Source organism: Cheilinus undulatus, linkage group 14 (genome assembly GCF_018320785.1).
Source record: "Cheilinus undulatus linkage group 14, ASM1832078v1, whole genome shotgun sequence".
NCBI lineage: Eukaryota > Metazoa > Chordata > Actinopteri > Labriformes > Labridae > Cheilinus > Cheilinus undulatus.
Window position 1 is genome coordinate 28982774 of NC_054878.1, and position 18456 is coordinate 29001229.

General features: G+C 37.5%; 1 protein-coding gene across 6 annotated transcripts in view; it reads right to left on the reverse strand.

Annotated features, from left to right (window-relative positions):
• utrn (utrophin) overlaps positions 1–18456 on the reverse strand; it is a 315204-nt gene that overhangs the window by 217032 nt on the left and 79716 nt on the right. For all 6 annotated transcript variants that reach the window (XM_041805540.1, XM_041805544.1, XM_041805541.1 and 3 more), the window contains 15 exons: positions 18162–18296; positions 15229–15378; positions 13251–13412; positions 12798–12929; positions 10408–10581; positions 10091–10246; positions 9820–9990; positions 7129–7308; positions 6286–6414; positions 4655–4825; positions 3752–3808; positions 3164–3325; positions 2549–2686; positions 2362–2457; positions 2051–2221 (listed from right to left, as the gene is read on the reverse strand). In XM_041805540.1, the coding sequence (XP_041661474.1) occupies positions 2051–2221; positions 2362–2457; positions 2549–2686; positions 3164–3325; positions 3752–3808; positions 4655–4825; positions 6286–6414; positions 7129–7308; positions 9820–9990; positions 10091–10246; positions 10408–10581; positions 12798–12929; positions 13251–13412; positions 15229–15378; positions 18162–18296 (2184 nt within the window). The remainder of the gene's footprint in view (positions 1–2050; positions 2222–2361; positions 2458–2548; positions 2687–3163; positions 3326–3751; positions 3809–4654; positions 4826–6285; positions 6415–7128; positions 7309–9819; positions 9991–10090; positions 10247–10407; positions 10582–12797; positions 12930–13250; positions 13413–15228; positions 15379–18161; positions 18297–18456) is intronic.

Sequence of the window (18456 nt, forward strand, 5' to 3'; positions counted from 1 at the left end):
TTACCTATCTGTTATAATCCTCTTATCTTTGTTTAATCACAGATGTGATATCATCTTATCTGTATATGAAGATATGTTTTTCTTTCAGTATTTAACATTTCATTTGTCATATTTTATATTTAATATTTTGTTTTATTGCTTTTCATACATTTATGTTTCATAGAGTTTGCTACTTAAACCTTTTTTAACCTTTTCTTGTTCTCTGACTTCTTGTCTTTGCTGCATCTATTAAAGCTTTGTTCTCAACAGGTGGGTCAGGACCTCAAAATGGGTTGTGAAGACATTTTCAGATGTTTGCCTGGCAAAACGGCTATGATGTCTATGACGTGCTTTAATTCTGAAGGCTATGACTCCATCTCTTTGCTCCATTACATATTTCCATGTCAAGTCCAAACTGCCCCATTTTTCTTCCAAAAACAGTTGGCTAAGATTGAAAAACAAGAAATTTGGGTTTGTGATTGGTCTTTAAGGAGGTGGTGTTGGGTCCTGATGCTAGAAGCACTTTATAAACATCTTGTTGGTGCTATACAAATACAGTTATTATTAACAGTGTTATTGTAACTAGGGTTATAATGGCTGTGGATTCTTTTTATTAAATACATATTATTTTAGTTTTTAGTTTTTATTTTCCATTTCAGTTTAATTTTCATTTGTTTTTACTGGGGTTTTTTTTGTTAATCTATTTCAGTTTTTAGTTTGCAAAATGCTTTAAAGTTTGTTTGTTTTGTTTTTGTCAGCAAAAAGGGATGCTTACCCAAAAGAGTCAGAGAAAGTAAGCATCGTATAATTTCAAATGGCTACTCTTCACTTTTCATTTTTTTTTGTTTAAGTTTGATGTTTAAATACAACTTAAGACCTACAACTAACCATTGTGTGCAGTCTTCTCCAATCAAATCAGGCCATTTCACTTTCTCCAGGCTTGGCTGTACATACCAGTCAGTATGCTATTGTCAAACACCAGGGATATTTTATCCCTTATTTTATTTTATTTCAATTAGTTTTGTAAGCACACAATAGTTATTGTTAGTTTTTTTGTAAAGCTTAGTTTTTTATTTATTTTTAGTTCACTAAAATGATTTGAATATTTTAGTTTTAGTTATTTAGTTGGCTTTAGATAACTAGCATAACCTTGATTATTATTGTTATCTAAATTATAACTGTACAGAAATGATCAGTCTATCTGCTAGTGGTCTTACCTCCTTTAATAGATCATATAGAGATTCCAGCTAAAAAGGCCTCACATGAGCTTTAATCTTTTCATGGTTTTATTTAAAAACCTTAGAGTCAATTTAAAACACTCAAAATATCTATATATTCTAAGTTTATTATACAACAGAAGGCTACAAAAATTTCCACTTTGAGAGTGCCTGCGTCTTTTCAATGTACCAAAACCATACTCACTCATGGGAAAGGTGTGCCTTCGTAAACTAGTAAAAACTGCCATTCAAATCCTATGAATTCTGACATTCAGGGAACGTAGACTTGCTGAATGGAGGCATAGCAGGCTTGCAAAAACTGAACCCTGTTTTAACTGCAGATTGAATACTTAACCTTGTGTTAACTTGAGATGCTAAAGTGCTAAAGGACTTAAAGCCACTGTAGTTCTAGGGGGGCAAGATTACTCCAGGGAGCTCCAGTGCATCACCCAGTCCACCATTTTGCCTTGCACAAAAAAATATTAAATCTTAATGTGATGGAAAAACTTTCCAGAAGTCTAAATCCAGCATTCATCCAAACACAGCTCTCAATCTTTATACATGTTTACAGTAACATTTTGTCTAACATGCGGCCAGTTTAAAGCCTAATTTCTGATTTGCTCTATGTATACTTTAAAACTTTAAGTAAAGTTAAATTAAATCTGGTTGTCAAGCTTAAAAGATAAAACATAGCATATTTTGTTCAATTTTCTTTTTCTATGGCACACTGAAACCATATAAATTTCCTTCTTAAGCCGTTGTGGCTATTTAACAAAAGAGAAGAAAAGCTTGAGGAATCATCATCACCTCTCTGGTGTTTCATAAAAAACTTTGGGTATGTGATTGAAACCCACCCTCAGTGTGTCCTCTTGGCTGGAAAAGTCTTCATAGCGCCCCCCGCTGAGCTCTGAGGAGTTCAGCAGCAGCTCATTGTCGGCCATGGCGAGTAGCACTTTGTTGATGTCCAACAGGTAGTCAGAGGGACTCAGAGAAGGAGCGCTGCTACGCTGCAGTGACGCCATCTCCTACAAACAAGAGAAAAACCAAGCAGGTAGAATAAACAGAGTACTAAGCTGTAACAGAGTGATATGACAACAAAACAGAACTGGATAAGACATAATTGAGTGACGCAATGACGTTGTTGTGTCTATAACACGTAGCTCACCTCTCCTGGGAACTCTCCTGTCTGTTCTGTGACTGTTTGAGTCGATGAAGACTCCACAGAGACTCCCACCTGTCTGATTCGTACCACTCTAAACTCCTAAAGCAGGTAAACACAGAATAAGAAAAAGACATTTGGATGTTTTTCCAGACTTAAAGAAAGGCAAAAGGTGTCCTTTGTGGCATCGCACCCTGTGAGAGGAATACTGGCTCTGCAGCCGGATCAGGAGAAGTCTCAGCTCCTCTCTCTGACCCTCGTCTGAAGTTTGCTGCAGGAGTTCTTCTCCTCTTCTCAGCAGGTCCTCCACACTCGCTTTCTCCTCGTCCATCTGGGGCAAAAGCAAACACTGATTACAGCAGAGGCTGCTAATTTGGAACCATGGCAGCACTTTGGAACACTTTTTGGGAAAAACACATTACCAAACCAAGTCTGAGCTTCCTAGACTGCATAAGTCTGTTCATGCAGCAAGTTTAACATCATAAACCTTGATAACAAAGACTGAACTCAGAACTTTTAAGACCTTGCAATGTCTTATTAAACCTTTTCCTATCAGGTGGCAGCTTTATTTAGCCTTTACTCTTTACAAAAATCTCATTAAAAGTAGGCAAGAAAAGAAGAGGCAGCCAAAGGGCATTTCAAGTTCTCTAAAAAGGATGGAGACCTTCAGGAAAAAGAATGAGTGATTATTTTACTTTCCACAATGTTTAAAAACGTGGTAACTGTTTCAATCAACCATCACACAGTTTCCTTGAAAGTTTGAAAAAGAGGTGACACAAGGATGAAATTAAAAGGTGACCTTGTGTACCTTGTCATCATCCAGGACAATTCCTGTTTCCTGCTGCTGCTGCAGAGCCCTAAGCGTGTCCTGAAGCTCTGCCTGAAGGTCTTTTACCTCGCCGAGGACTGGAGCCTCAGCGGGACGAGTCTCGTTCTGACTCTCTGTTTGGACCTCCTGCTTGTGGATGACCTTTAGAAAAGAGCAAAAACAAACTCAAGGTCAAAACAAAGCAAAACAAACGTTATCATCTCTTTCAGCTGTGGAATAATTTTAGATAATGTCTCAAATATAGGTAGTGGTGGAAGCTGAAACTTTGGAGGCTATTTAAATGTTAAGTGGAATGAGTTGGGCCTGCATTGTCCTTAGTGAAGTAGGTTTTTATAAATATTTTTTAGGGGTTGGGGGAAAGACTTTTTGCCTTTTTGGACTTGATGGCTAAAGAGACACAAAAAAGATATGGGGGAAGTGAGTGAAGGAAAGAAATAGACCCAAAAGTGCTCTTCAACTATGCAACCAGTGCCACCTCTGTACATGGGAACCCACTCCACCGACTCAGCCAAACCAGCACTGTAAAGGAGTTTTTCCTAGTTTTGTTACTTTCTCTCTTTCACATACTTGCTGAGAGGCCTGCTGGTTCAGTCCAACACCACCTGACTCCAGACTGGTCATCATCTAAATGCAAAAAGACAAGAATAGAAAGGATAACTGCACAGACCTCCTTCATGCTTTAGATTTATAGAGTAATGGGGCATTGAGCTGTTTTGTTTGTGTTGCAAGATAAGCTCATTTTTAGCTATGAAATTCCCTTAAGTTCGCGTGTAAATTTCAGAAATTTCTCTGAAATTTCTGGAAATTCCAAAACATTCCTAAAGGAAAATATAATAGTAAATTCCAGCGTACCTTTTTCAGAAGCATTAAGGCTGATTCACAGTGCCATTTCAAGCGATTATATTTACACCCCTGTATTGTTAGGGGTTATTCATTACCAAGTACTCAAATTTTTTTTATTAATTAATTAAGGCATTAATTAATAATTAATGCCTTATTAGTTATTTTTTCATAAAAGTAACTGCCCTATTTCTGTCTTCCTTTTGTTTCCAAAGTTTCAATTTTCCTTTTGTTTCCTAGCTTCAATGCTAGTAAGAGAGATATTACAGAGGCGAGAACAGGATCAGGAGCCAGATGGGATAGCACTGTGCGCATTTCTACCAGTATGTACGCACACCTCCTGTTGTGCTGTGCTCTCTCGCACTTCCACAAAGCTGTAACACAAGGTCAATAAATATACAGGGACACCAAATATCCTGCTGTTGCAGTATCAGTTTGATTGTTTCAAGGCAGAGCTTCAACACAGAAGTTCACTATGAAAATACCTTCAGATTACCTATATGAAGTACAGACAGACCAATCCCGCAATTTCTTTCAACCCTTTTCTGGATTGATGTTCTCGTTGACCTGTGTAGTTTCATTACAGCATTCAACTCCCACTTTAGATTCGTATTCATTTTGTGCATTTACCTGTGCAGTTTTAATGTGTTGAGACACCTTGTCGAAGTTGACGTTGAGTTCATTCAGTTTTGGCTCCACCACATCCCTGCAGGCCGGCCCCCTGCTGGTCATCAGTATGATAGCCTGGTCCTTCACGTTGTCCACACGCAGACTGATGTCCTCCAGCTCATCCAGCATACGCTGAGGACAAATAGAGCAGCTGGTCAGAAAAAATCTATCAGTCTATGTTATGAATCATTCACTCACTTGGACTGGAAAGTTGCCTTGACTCAGCTTAGCACAGCATATACTCATTAAGGTTAGGATGCCCTGGCACCAGCAAATAAACAGTGTCCTTCTCTTCCCATTGCAAAAGAAGTGAAAGTGTATGATTTAAATTCAAATGTAGGAAAAAAAGATCTAATTTCTTTTAGCATTAAGCTACTATATTTCATTCTTTTCATCCTTGTCACTGTATATCCTTTAATGCTCCTAATATTCTTCATGTTTTTTTTAGCTCTCTAAAGCACCTTGAATTACACTGTGCATGAATGGTGCTATGTAAATCAACTTACCTTAACTTGCCTTTATTCAAGGTAAAAAATAGGAATAATTGGGAATGAGGAATAATTCCCATAAAGAAAAATGTAACTGCTGCTAGATTCTTACAAGCTTTTATGGTATCCACTTTTTTGTTGTACATATTTTCAGACTTAACATTTACTATAAAACTGGCAAAAGACTGTAATGAAAAACTCACTAGCTCTCAAATGTTAACATTATAAGGCAGATTGACTTTCTCCACTCTAAGCATTTTTTTCAGTCATATTTTCTAGGAGTGTTCAGTGTGTAGAGCTTAATAAGCTTTAAAAAGCATACTTGGCTTGAATCTGCCCTTGCAAGTTCCTACATTATTTCTAGGAAATGTAGATTCTCAGGAAAGGCGTGCTGATAAGACATGTCTGTCATTCAGAGTTGGCTGTATATGTTAGACCCTGAGGACACTTTTCGCAGAGGTAACCAACAAAGGAATCTTTGATGCTGCCTTATCATCAAAACCCTATTAATTTTTGTTTTAATTTCTCTCCTGCCTCTTCTTGACAGGTCTATCACTCTCAGGCGAATACTTATGTCTCCCAAACTACATTCACTTCTGGTTTAACTTTCAGAAAATATTCTGAAGACCAAAAACAAAATGAACGTAACCTTCTGTCTCAATCATTTGCCATGTAAACTGGAAAAAAGGACAAAGTTATAATAAAAAACTGATGATTATCTTCTTCATAGTGGCCTTCAAATATCAAATTGCATATAGCAGAAATTTGGGTGTACTGTCACTTCTGTGCACAAATCACTACTCTGTGTGGATGCGCTTTCCTCTGACCTGGAGACTGAAATAATAATAGATGGAGCAGGTTTCATTGCTGTTTTGCATAACTCCATGTAAACACCAGGGGTAAGGCCGGCCAAACCGTGAAAGCATCGGGGTGTGTTATTTAAATGATGATTGTTTCCAGCTCTCGTGTTTATCAATGACTGGTCAGTTGTACGCTGTGATTTGCCAGCTACGCATGTTTCATTAATAACACATGGACCTTGTCATCTGTGCTGGTTTCTATGCAAGTTTGATGAATAAGGGCCAGTGTAACATTTTTGCTTACCTTCACAACCTGCTCCCTCTCCGTGGGGCCGAGCCGCTCAGCCTCGTCCAGGTGGATCTGCGTCTGGTACAACCAGGTGCTGATGTGGGCCAAGTTCTCATCAAAAATTTCCACTTCACTTTGGTGACTCTGCACACATGAAACAGAAAAACAACGAGTTGATGTTCCTGAGAGGAACTTTCACATTGTTGTTGCTTTTTTTGTGCCCCCCCCCCCCTTTTTAAAGTATGTGCACAGAAAAGCTCAATCTTTCCTCTGATGGTCTTGCTTGCTTTTGTAGCTCTTATAAGAGCACCATTATTACTTTCAGTCCATGTATAGCCAGCTAAAAAAACTCCTAAGAAAAGCTTAATCTTAAATCAAGAGAGACAAATAAGTTTCTACATTTTTAGTAACCTTTCCATGACCTGCTGGAAAAAGAAAAAGTCTATTCAGATAGTTGATATACTTGTAAATGTATAGCAGCTTGATTGACCTGATATACAGCATAATGAGTTCATGATATATACTCACTGTTAATGTTAACAACCTAGCATTTTTTAATTTCGAATACTGGGAGAAAACACTTTCAAATCCAGTGAACTTAGCTTGTATGCCTGTATTATTCAAGCAGACGTAGTATGTATTATAAATTCAGCAATAATTGAGTAAATTTTAATGACTATTGCATGGTAAAAGGCATCAGTAAAACAAAGAAAGGATAGCACGAAAATGTCTTGTTTGAGCACATAGCTATAAAAACTTAAAGCAGGTGGGAGAACCGACTGACTCAGAGAACATGAAATAAACAACACAGCGACTTTTTATTTATTTAGCCTTTCTGTATTAAATATTTGCACTCACCAGCACAGCACTGAGCCAGTCCTCGGTCCAGGTGCGGACACGGCCCCAGCTTTCATTGAGACCGCAGATTTTGTCCTCTAGCTCAGCCTCGCTGCCTTCTACCAGAGTCTGCAGACCCGCACTGGTTTCCATCAGGCTGGACAGGTCAGCTTTACGGCGCTCTGACTCCTTCAGCAGGCCCTGGTGGAGGAACATGCATACATTTTTATATGATGCAGCATAGAGAACATAAAATGTGATCATGTGATGGCCTCTATACGTCATAATTTACTGCCACCTCAGCTAGCTGTAGGCAGGATTTACTGCACAGCACACAGACACACATGCTTACATACGACTGCATGGTAAGAATATGGTGCAAATTAAAAGTTACAAAAATGGCATTAAGACATCCATCTTAAAGCACAAATGAAAGCAAAGTTTAATTCATCTGATATGTTTTTACATTTTAAGACTGTAAAAGAAGTATGCATTTACTCTCTATACACTATGAGGGAGAATTGAAGGTTACTCACAATATTAATGGGGCAAAAACAACGAAAAAGATACCACAAGATATGAAAAGACACATTTCAATACAAACTGTTCCAATCTAATATTATGCTGAAAAGACTCTAAAAGAAACATTACTTCACAAAACCACACAAAAATGTGATTCCATGTGATGCAATGCGATAGGATAGGATAGGAGAGGATACATTTTGATACAATATGATACGATTTGATACGATGCGATATGATATTATACAATATGATACAATATGATACGATGCAGTGTATGCACGATATAATACAGTTATGCATGACACAATACGATACAATACGACACAATGCTATGTGATGCAATACGATGCGATATAATGCGATGCAACTTAATACGATACGATATGATGCGATACCATACGATGCGATGCAATGCAATGTAATACGATGCGATTCTATCTAATACGATACAATTTGATATGATGCCGTACAATTTGATATGATTATTACTGTATGATACGATACAACACAATGTGATGCAATAGGATACAATACAATTTGATATGATACGATATGATTTGATACAATACAATACGATTTGATACGATACGGTACGATAGTGCATGCACTATACGATACAGTAGGGCATGATACAATACGATGCAATACGATTTGGTACGATATGATACAATACAATACAATATAAGAGTGTATGCACGATACGATACAGTAGGGTATAATATAATGTGATGCAATACGATTTCATATGATACAATGCGATATCATATAATTTTATACGATAAGATACAATTTGATACGATATGATACAGTGTATGCACAATACGATAAATTAATAAATACAAATAAATACATTCTGGAAATCAACTTCACACTGAAACAACGTAACACCACAACAGTGCAAAGTTGGTTTGCAGAATGTGGCAGCCTTGGATCCTTCTTGCAGGTTAATGTCCACATTCCTGAGCTGAATATCGTCACATTGTACTTTGTTTATATGCAAGTATAACTCCATACATGCTCTGGACAACTTTATCTCCATTCTCTAGATCAAAATAGTGCCAATCTGCACTGCTCCTATGAGATGCTATCAGTGCTAAAGCAGCACAATAGTCCACAAATTCCTGCATCTTTCTAGTGCATGTTTTGCACACAAAATGCTTAAATATTAAATACTGAAATAAACAGAGCATAATTATCAACTAGAAGAATAGCAGTTGAATGTCAACACCAACATTTCCACCGACAACTGTAATGAGTGATGTCAAAGTTACAAAAGTCTGTAAAACTGTATTGGTATTTTGCCCTTCCTCTACTACACTGTAGTGTTCTCTTACTTCACAACAGATGCTAAGTCTTGTGTGCAAAGAAGAGGTTTGAATGGGTCCAAAATAATAAATGTGCCCAGGGAAATATGTTACAAGATGTGATAGGATCTGATAGTTTCTAAATGTGTAGATAAAACTCGCCCATTTTTGATCACAGAAGTTATCATGTCCAAAAAAAAGCCTCTGGTAAATCTGATAAAGAAATGCTGCTATGCTGATAGAAAAGAATACATCACTGTACAGTCTTATCTCACTGTAGATGATGTTTAAGATTATCAGAGCTTTATTTCTTTTTTATCACTCGCTTATTTATTTATCTATTTCTTACTGAGTTGTCCTGGTGCCAGCTTTAATAGACAGCAATGTCAAATGCAATGCCTGTTTTTCTGGACATCTTTGTCCTTAAATTCCATGTAGGATGCTCTGATTTGGTCTTTGTTTTTTTTAGCTTCTTTTTCACCTTAGAGGTAAAAGTATCCACTCTATGGACCAGTCTTGTAATCAAACACAATCCTGGTTTATAACCCTACAAGCTACACTCATAGATATTTTGTGCTTCTCCAGTAATCAGAGCTTATCTCGCTCAATGACAAAAAAAAAAATTGGTTCCATTTACAACCGTTTTTTCCTCAATCTACAGCATGGATGTAGATTTAGTAAGGATTATTTATAGCTTTCTCAAAATTCTCACTGTTGGCTTCTGATCCTAATGCAGACACGGTTTACATCCAATGTGAGAAAGAGAGTTATTAGACAGACTGGTATTTTCAGGGTTATCATCCTGTCTTCGTGCTCCACCTACTGGGCAGAAGCAGCAGCAATTTTTTGCTCCATATGAAAACACTTGTGCACAGTTACTCACATTAGCCCAGGCGATCTCAGCATCGATGTCAGCTGGCATGTCTCCACTGCTGTTCTTCTGCTGCAGCTGAGCCTCGTTGGTGGTCAGCCACTCCTGCAGGGCGGCGCTCTCCTTCTGGAACTTTTGAGAAAGAGACAAAGCTTTCTCCAAATCCTGTTTGCCCTCTGTGACCTGGAAAGAGAAGATTGAGAAAAGTATTGTTGAAACTAATCCAATATGAGCAGTGTGATTGTTGTAGGGTAGAGAAATAAGAAGTTTAGTTTTAGGTTACCTGGGCACCCAGATCATTGTAGAGCAGCTTGAGTGCAGTTAACTGTTCATCCATCGCCTTGGGGTTCTCAGTCTGCTGCTTCTGCACAATCTGTCGGCCTGTCTTTATCACCGTCTCCACCTCCAGCTTCACCTCACTAAGCAACTTGTATAGTTTCTATCAGTGATTAAAAAGGAAACAAGCCTGTGAGTCAGAGTTGGATCAAATTTTTGGCATTTTTGAGTACATATTAAAATAATTTTCTCACTTGCTGAGGATGCAATCATCAATAAATTTGCCATTCATGTTTGTGTAAAGTATAAAATTGCAGCTCTCACCATGCAACCATTGAGGTGTGGTTGGATTTTCTCTGGGTCCACATCTCTGACATCCAGAACGTGCAGCTCAGCTTTGGCTCCCTCCAGCACCCTTTTACAGTCCAACATGCGCTGCTCGAAGTTAGCTGGCTTCTGAAACAGCTGGTACTTTGTGGAGATCTCCCTCAGCTTCCTCTGCAATGGATACAGATGACATTACTAAACACATACATCTGTGCCACACAAATATTTTTTAATTAATTCTTTGATTTTATTACAGTTTAATATCTAAAATAGTCTAAAAAAGCAGTCAAAAAACATTCAAGTAACTGGTTAACTGACTTTTTAACAGTATGTATGTTTGACCACCTTGGCGCTCTCATTCAAAACAATAACAACAGCCAACAAGAAGAGACATTGCTCAGCTCTGCCCATCTCCATTGCATAACAATTCGGAGTAATTTAATAGCTTTGATCAGTATTTCATACAGAAATAATCCTGTTATGAACTGATGAATCTGTTAAATAAAAACTGCATCCATACGGGGTATTTACTTAAAAATAAACCATCATTTTGGTTTCATTAATGAATTTCACATGGTGAGGGAGAAAAGCTGATACAAGTGGCCTTTCTGGTTATGTTTCCTGCTACTCACAATATATACAGGATTATCTTATCTTATCTTTTCTCCCTCAATATGTAAAATTCATCCATGAAACCAAAATAGTGGTTTACTATCTAGTAAATACAGATACACAACAAAAAATGGAACATTGCTGTTAAAAAAATCTGCATTTTTATACATTTTTTGGTTGATAAAACCCTTAGAAAATAGGTCTATGCATATTCTTCTAATAAAAGACCTAAGCATAAACTTTTTAACAGTGTTTTACAGTGATTTAAGTTAGAATGTGAAAATCTGATTTAGTCTAACCTGACATGCCAGATGGATTTGTTTCACACATCCACCTGGGAAAGCTTCAACAGGAAACGTTTGAGAAAAGGCAGAGGCTTTAAAAAAAATTTAGAGTGTGATTGGATGAACGTCCGTCACATCTCTACGGGCCAATCAGAGCAACAAAACACGTGACGTAGCAGCTATCGAGCTGCGTGTGCACAGCTACGAGGAATAACATGAAACATGGCGACTACAGACATGTAAGTACTTGACTTTTGTCGTTTTTGAAAAGAAAACAACTCACTGCTGTTCTTTTGTTCTTCTTTTAACGAAGAATTGTTGTCAAGTTCTGATCAAACTTATGCTTTAGTAGCGTCCACGCTAAGCTCTTCCGCCATAATTGTACCCCCTCTTAGTGCTGCTCGTTTACGTCACGACTCTGCCATGCCCGAATGTACTGCCCCTCATCGCCAATTGGTCCTGTCACTTTCTAACCAGGCCCAAATGGTTCAGATGGGAGCTTTGCAAGATGGATTCGCCAGTGAAAAACAAGGAAACAGGCGTATCCATCTGCTCTGCAAGGTTAGATTTGGTCCCAGTCATGAGAACTTTGGCACCCATCCTAGGTGGTCCTGGACCCCAAGTGGGGAACCGATGACATGCCAAATACAGCATCAAAAAAACAGCTTCTGGTTGCAGATGGTTGAGTGGATTAAGGTGCTACCCATGTACACGGGCGGCCCGGGTTTGAATCTGGCCTGTGGCCCTTTACTACATGTCTCTCCCCACTCTCTTTCCTGTTTCCAAGTCTATCCACCGTCCTTCCACTATCTAATAAAAGCATGAAAAGGCCCAAAAATGTATCTTTTTTTTTTTTTTTTTTTAAGAAAACAGTTTCCATGAACAGTTCATGCTTCCAGCTGTAGCAGTCCTTGACCCAATCTCCATGGCATCATTAAACCTTATTTGTCAGTGACAGCATGACCATTACAACTTTAAAATCTGAGGATTTCTCTGGCTTTAAAAACTGTTGGAAATGTTTGAAGTAATAGAAGTACTTAAATGAAAGAATGTATTTAACATTGGAGTAGTCTTTTTTAAACTATTGTACATTTTGGTGTAACAATTCAACAAAGCCTCTTTAATTTAAAAAATATCCTTGATCCATATTTTTATCACTGTCTTTATATTAGATTCACTGCTGGCATTTATGTTGTCTCACCAACTTTAAACAGTTTAAATGCATTTATTCTCAGGACATATTTTATTTCTTTAATTCTATGGTTTATTTTTTGTTTTCGATTTTTATTATATCACTTATTTCAGCAAATTTCTTATCTAATTTCATGTCTGTTGTTCCTTTGTGAGGCACTTCGGACTGCTTCATACATGAAAGTTTCTATGCAATAAGAATAAATAAAAGTATGTAATGTCTAAATTCGTCCTTTTTTTTTATTTGACAGTTATCTGTTTCTTGTAGTTCCTTAGATTTCCAGTAGGAGGCAGTGTTACCTGTAGCTGGTCCAGCATGGTTCCACCTCGAGCAGCTTTGCCGTCACTGGTGGGGGGAGGCAAATTGGCAACATTCCTCCTCCTCATCTCCTCTATCGTGACCTCGTGGGCTGCGATCTCTGCTCCGATGGTCTGACAGAAGCAAGGAAATTAACACAAACAGACCCTCAGATAACGGGCTTCTGCATTAATGAGGCCTTTATTTAGTGTGTGCACGTTATACTCTATCTTACTTTCAGGAAACATCAGAATAAGTTGGGTGTTATGGTGTGTTTAATGCCATTATTATGTATAACACTTCAATATTTTGTCTTCCTGGCGTCTTTGCAGAAGCAGAAAAAGACCTCCTAGAGTAAGATCTATCACATCTTTGTACCTCCCTACATGTCACATATTGTCAGGTAACTCTCCTGGGCTTTAGTATGTGTGTTTACACAGATGTGAGTTTTGTACCTGTGCCTCCTGTGGCAGCTGGAAGGCGTCGATCCGGTCAGTGAGGTAGGAGGTGAGTGTGTGGTCCAGCTGGCTCAGAGATTCCTGCAGCGTCTGCAGCGCCTGCTCGTTCTCCTTCAGAGTCTGCAGCTGCTGCTCAAGGCTGATCTGCCTGTTCACTGCCTGGAAAGCAAAACAAACCTGTGTTATTTTCATAATCCAGATTCATGCAACTAAAGAAATGCTTGTGAACTGTAGGAATAGGATACTTAATGTACTATGGTAGCTGCTATATACAATTATTCAGAGTTATTATTAGGCTTTTATGCCTTTATTGGAGGTGAAGAGATCTAGAAAATGAGGAGAGAAATTGGGGATAGTCTTTTTGTTCAGTCATGTGTTTTGCTCATCTTGGTCCAAACTACATAATTTCTTATCCAATTAATTTTTTGGGGTCGGAAATTTTAGAAGATATGGGTCATGAGTTCATGTTAAGGAGTTGGTGTTGGGTCCATTAGCCTGACCAGTTGAAATGACCTGATGTAGATCAGTGGTTCTCAACAGATGGGTCAGAACCCAAAAGTGGGTCACACAGCTCTTTCAGTGGGTCGCAAATGTGTGCCAGGAAAAAAAGGAGGCAGTAATTCTATATACAGAGCCCTTGTGATGATGAGTACATTTCAGCATTTGTCTCAGGCTTTCCTCTTATTTATCTGCTTTTCTTTGGACAAGAAAGCTGATTTTGTTTTAAGATAACATAAAAAAATCCTCAAAAATGTACCAAATCTTCATGCTGTCCCTGGAAAATGAAGAAAAATAATGTATGCAGCAGGACATATAGGGATTTCATCTAAATTTGGATTATTTGCCCAGCCTAGAGCAAAACATGCCACATTTTGTATTTGAGATTACTCTCAAAGTCCCTATTATAAGTTTTGAGTTTCATTCATTTTTTACAGTCTTTATTAATAATATGTACAAATTGGCATTCGTTTTAACAGAAGCATGTATTCACTGATGTATGCATGCATGTGCGAGTGTGTATTTATGTGTGAAGGAAAGACAAGGCGCTGCAGTAGGCTTATCTACAGCTGCTTATCTGTTTGTGTAACCTGCACAGATGTGTGAACACCAGAGAAAATGCAGTGGTCTACCACCCTTATTGTTAACATATTAATTGCAAAGCAGCGGCAAAATTAAGAACTTCAATCAAAGGTGAATGGCTGTATGTATATGATGTGTTTAATCACGGGTCAAGGCAGATCCAGGTAGTATAGAAAAGATTGCAGGTAACGGATCAGTTCTCAGTTCTGAACACTACGGGTGCGGGCGGATCTGGGTTTACAAATTTAGACCTGTGTGGCTTAGTACCCTAACTGTCAGTAGAAACAGAAAAAAACATGCACACCGTGTAATGTACTTTTTAGTAACAATTTCCTCCAGAAATGCTAGGGTCTTTTGGTTGGATAACAATAAAAACACGAGTTGTGCTTTTAAATAGAAACATTTTTGGAGCAGATCTTACCAGCAAAGAAAAGGCAGAATGCAATGCTGAAGTTTGATCTATGAAAGGAATGTGCAGAATGCAATGCTGAAGTTTGATCTATGAAAGGAATGTGCAACTTTATACTGACTAGAAGTGAGTTGTTGAAACAGTGCACATGCATTTCTGGGGTCGTATAAACCCATGAGGGTTGGGCACTTAGTGTGCATGATGTAGAGAAATGTAATGCATAGATATACTAATGCCAGACCTAATTTCTCAAACAAAACACAATAACCTAACCATCTGGTTATAGATTTATGTGAACAGTATGTAAATGTTGGCTTAGAGAAAATCACACAAAAATATCATCAAAGAATAAAATAAAAAAGAAATTACTGAATGAAAAGGATGCAAAGGTCTATATTTCCTATCTATAATAAAGAATGACTGCCTTTTTACTACATAAAAACAAGCACAAGTACATTCAAAGTTCTCTGACACAAAGGTCCTGACCTGGTGATTAAGCTGCTCGTAGCGGGAATTAAAGGCCTCTAGTTTTTCGCCAATGAGTTCGTCAAGTATTCCTCCATCAATCAGCGTCTGACCCAACTCTCTGATCTGCGTCCTGTTGTCCCCAGGGTGACGAAGCGTGCTCTCCAAAGACTTGTGGTGAATTAAAGGATGGAAAATAGAAGAAAAAAAATTAGTACAGGAGCAGGTCAAAATTTCCAGATACCTAATCCTTTGATAAAGCCACACGCAAAGAGGGAGAAAGTCCACCTGCGAACCAAAGCTAGGAACAGAAGATGGCTGAAAAAAAGGTCTATGTGTGTAAAAGATAGAAAAATACAAATAGCAGAGCAAACAGACAAAACAGTTGCAGGAGTCACTACATTTGGTGTGTCAGAGGAAGGCAGAGCGAGAAAAGACACTAACTGAACGAGAAACAAGAGAGAGGAGAGAGAGGAGCTCTTCAAATGACGGTTCATGTTGAATCTGACAGTCATTGTTTATATGGGGTCTTTTCATTCGCTTTTTCTTCCCGCAGGTTATGGACATAGATAGAGACGAAGACAGGGAGCAAGAGGTCTCATCCAGTGGGGCGAGTCTGATTAGGAAACTGTAGACGGGTGAGAGAGGGAGGTTGAGATGAGTGGACAGAGAGAGAGAGAGGGAGGGAGGGAAACAGCCAAAAATATGAGGAAAAATGGGAGGGGGTAACATTGTCTTTGAGGGTCTTCATTTTCCTTCATCACTATGCAAAGTTACAGAAGCCGCAGTGTGATTAGAGTGAGTTTGACAGACAGGCTGCAGGCAGTCTACAGATATAGCACCATAGTGAGACACAGCAGAAGTAATGCAGAAGACAAAGTCAAAGACACAGAGGTTAATAACACAGAATATTACATGGATGGTTGGATTTATGATTATTCACTGCTTTTATCAGACTAATAAATTGACGGTAATTTGTTTCTGCATGCAGTTAAAAAGCATGTAAATCAGTAAAGTGGTTTTATATGAGCTAAATAACAGGCTTGGGTTAAGCTGTGGCATCTTTCTAACATTAGAAGACAATAATATAATCAGAAATTTGGTATACAGTATGAAGTCTCCAGAACACTGAACCGGTTTAATTGCTATATCATACATATCATATCATACTTATCATCATATTGAAATAGTTTTTGAATGACTGTGCCATCTGCCTACACATTCTGAATTGAAGCTGTTTCTTTTCCTTGTCAGACTTATTGCTCCTCTCTGTGCACTCAAGCTAATGCTGCTTCACACATACACACATAATATTAAATAATATTATAAAATAAAACGTATTATTATATAAACACACAACTGCCTAAAAAGTCATAGAAGAAACTGTACCAACTTACATTCATTCAAGAGACAAACCAAAAAATTTTTTTGTTGGACCAGAAAAACAAAACACGTAGTAAATATCCTCTACCATAATTTTCTATTTTACTTTTTGTGTCAATCTTATTATCACCGCCAAGGAAGTTATGTGATCATCAGGGTTTGTTAGTTAGTTAGTTTGTTTGTTTGTTAGCAACATGACTCAAAAAGTTCTGGACAGATTTTGATAAAATTTTCAGGAAATGTCAGAAATGGCATTAGGAAGAACTGATTAGATTTTGGGAGTGAACCGGATCACCGTCTGGATCCAGGAATCTTTTAAAGGATTCCTTACTGTTGGAAGGTAGGGCTAATAGTGGAGGTCTGCGCTCTCCGAGTGCTTTTCTAGTTTTTGGCATTATGTTATTCTTGATTTCTTTATTATTTTGATTATCCATATATATAGGATTTTTACCATTTTAATTGTTAGAGTGTTCAATTTTACACTTAAGGAGGGTCACTTAACAATGCCATATGGGTTTCTTTGGCTTCTCCTCGACATTTCTTTAGTAACTGTTATTTAATTCCACATTACAAGGCACTGCATGTGTTCTATTTCTTGTTCTAATCTGTTCTTTTTCTTTGTTCATATGTGTAATAAAATCAAATAAAATTTCTGAGTGTTTTGTGAAATTTGAGCTTTATTTTCAAAAAATAAATTGAAACCAAAAAAACCCCACAAAATAAATAAATAAATACATCTCAGGATTTCTCTGGAAATTTGAGCCAAGTTTACTTTTGTTAAAAATAATAACAATAATAATAAATTAAAAAATAAAATAAAATTTCTTGACTGTTCATGAAATTTGGGCCATTTGATTTTTTTCCCCCAATATAAAACAAAACAAGCCACAAAAAAAAAAGGATCTCATGATTTCCCTGGAAATTTGAGTCATATGTTCTTTTTCAAATAAAATGATTAAACAAAATAAAATAATTTTGAGCCATGTTTTCAACTGTAAAATCAAATCAGATCAAATTTAAAATGAAATAAAATAAAAGATCTTGATATTTCATGAAATTTGCACCATGGAAACTTGAGCCCTCCTTCCTTTGTATAAATATAATTAAATCAAATAAAATTCAATTTAATTAAACTGAATTTAAAAAATCTTGATGTATCTTTAAGTTTCAGCCATGTGTTCTTCTTTCGTCCTAGACAAAAGATTTATTTTTTAAAAACGGTGCTGATACAGTGGTAAGCAGAAAAAGGGAAGAAGAAAAACTGAATATGTTCATTAAAGTTTCTGAAATTGAAATAAAAATGTATTTAAAAATGGAAATAACAATGAAATAATTATTAATTGGTAGCAATAGGACTTTATAGAATTTAGAAAAATTAAGCTCATCTAAACTCATCTCACTGCTGTACAAAATCTACAAATAGGTAGAGTTTTAAATCTTCCAGAAAAACGTAATTCTTTAAAGATGTCGAGAATACACAGGAGGGAATGAGAAAGAGAGGAAAAGCTGTGGAGTCTAAGTTGATGGATGGACTTAATGTGATTAAATGAAGTGTGTGTGGGTGTTCCTACCTCCAGGGCTTCACTCACAGCCTCGGTACTCTCCGGTAGGTTGTCAGAAGCTTGAACCTTCTCCTCCACAGTGTTGAGCCAGCTCTGCTCCATATCTAGGTACTGCAGCAGCTCCATCCAACAGGACCAAACCTCCTACAGCGAACACCCCAGATTAAAAAACAACATAGTCAAAAGCATTTAAAACAGCTGTGCTGAGCCAGGGAAACATTAATTCTAGTATTCTAAAGTCACGGCTGGATTAAGAAATCCCACCCTGGCAAAGAGGGGTTTGTGGCTAATAGACTTGAGGCAA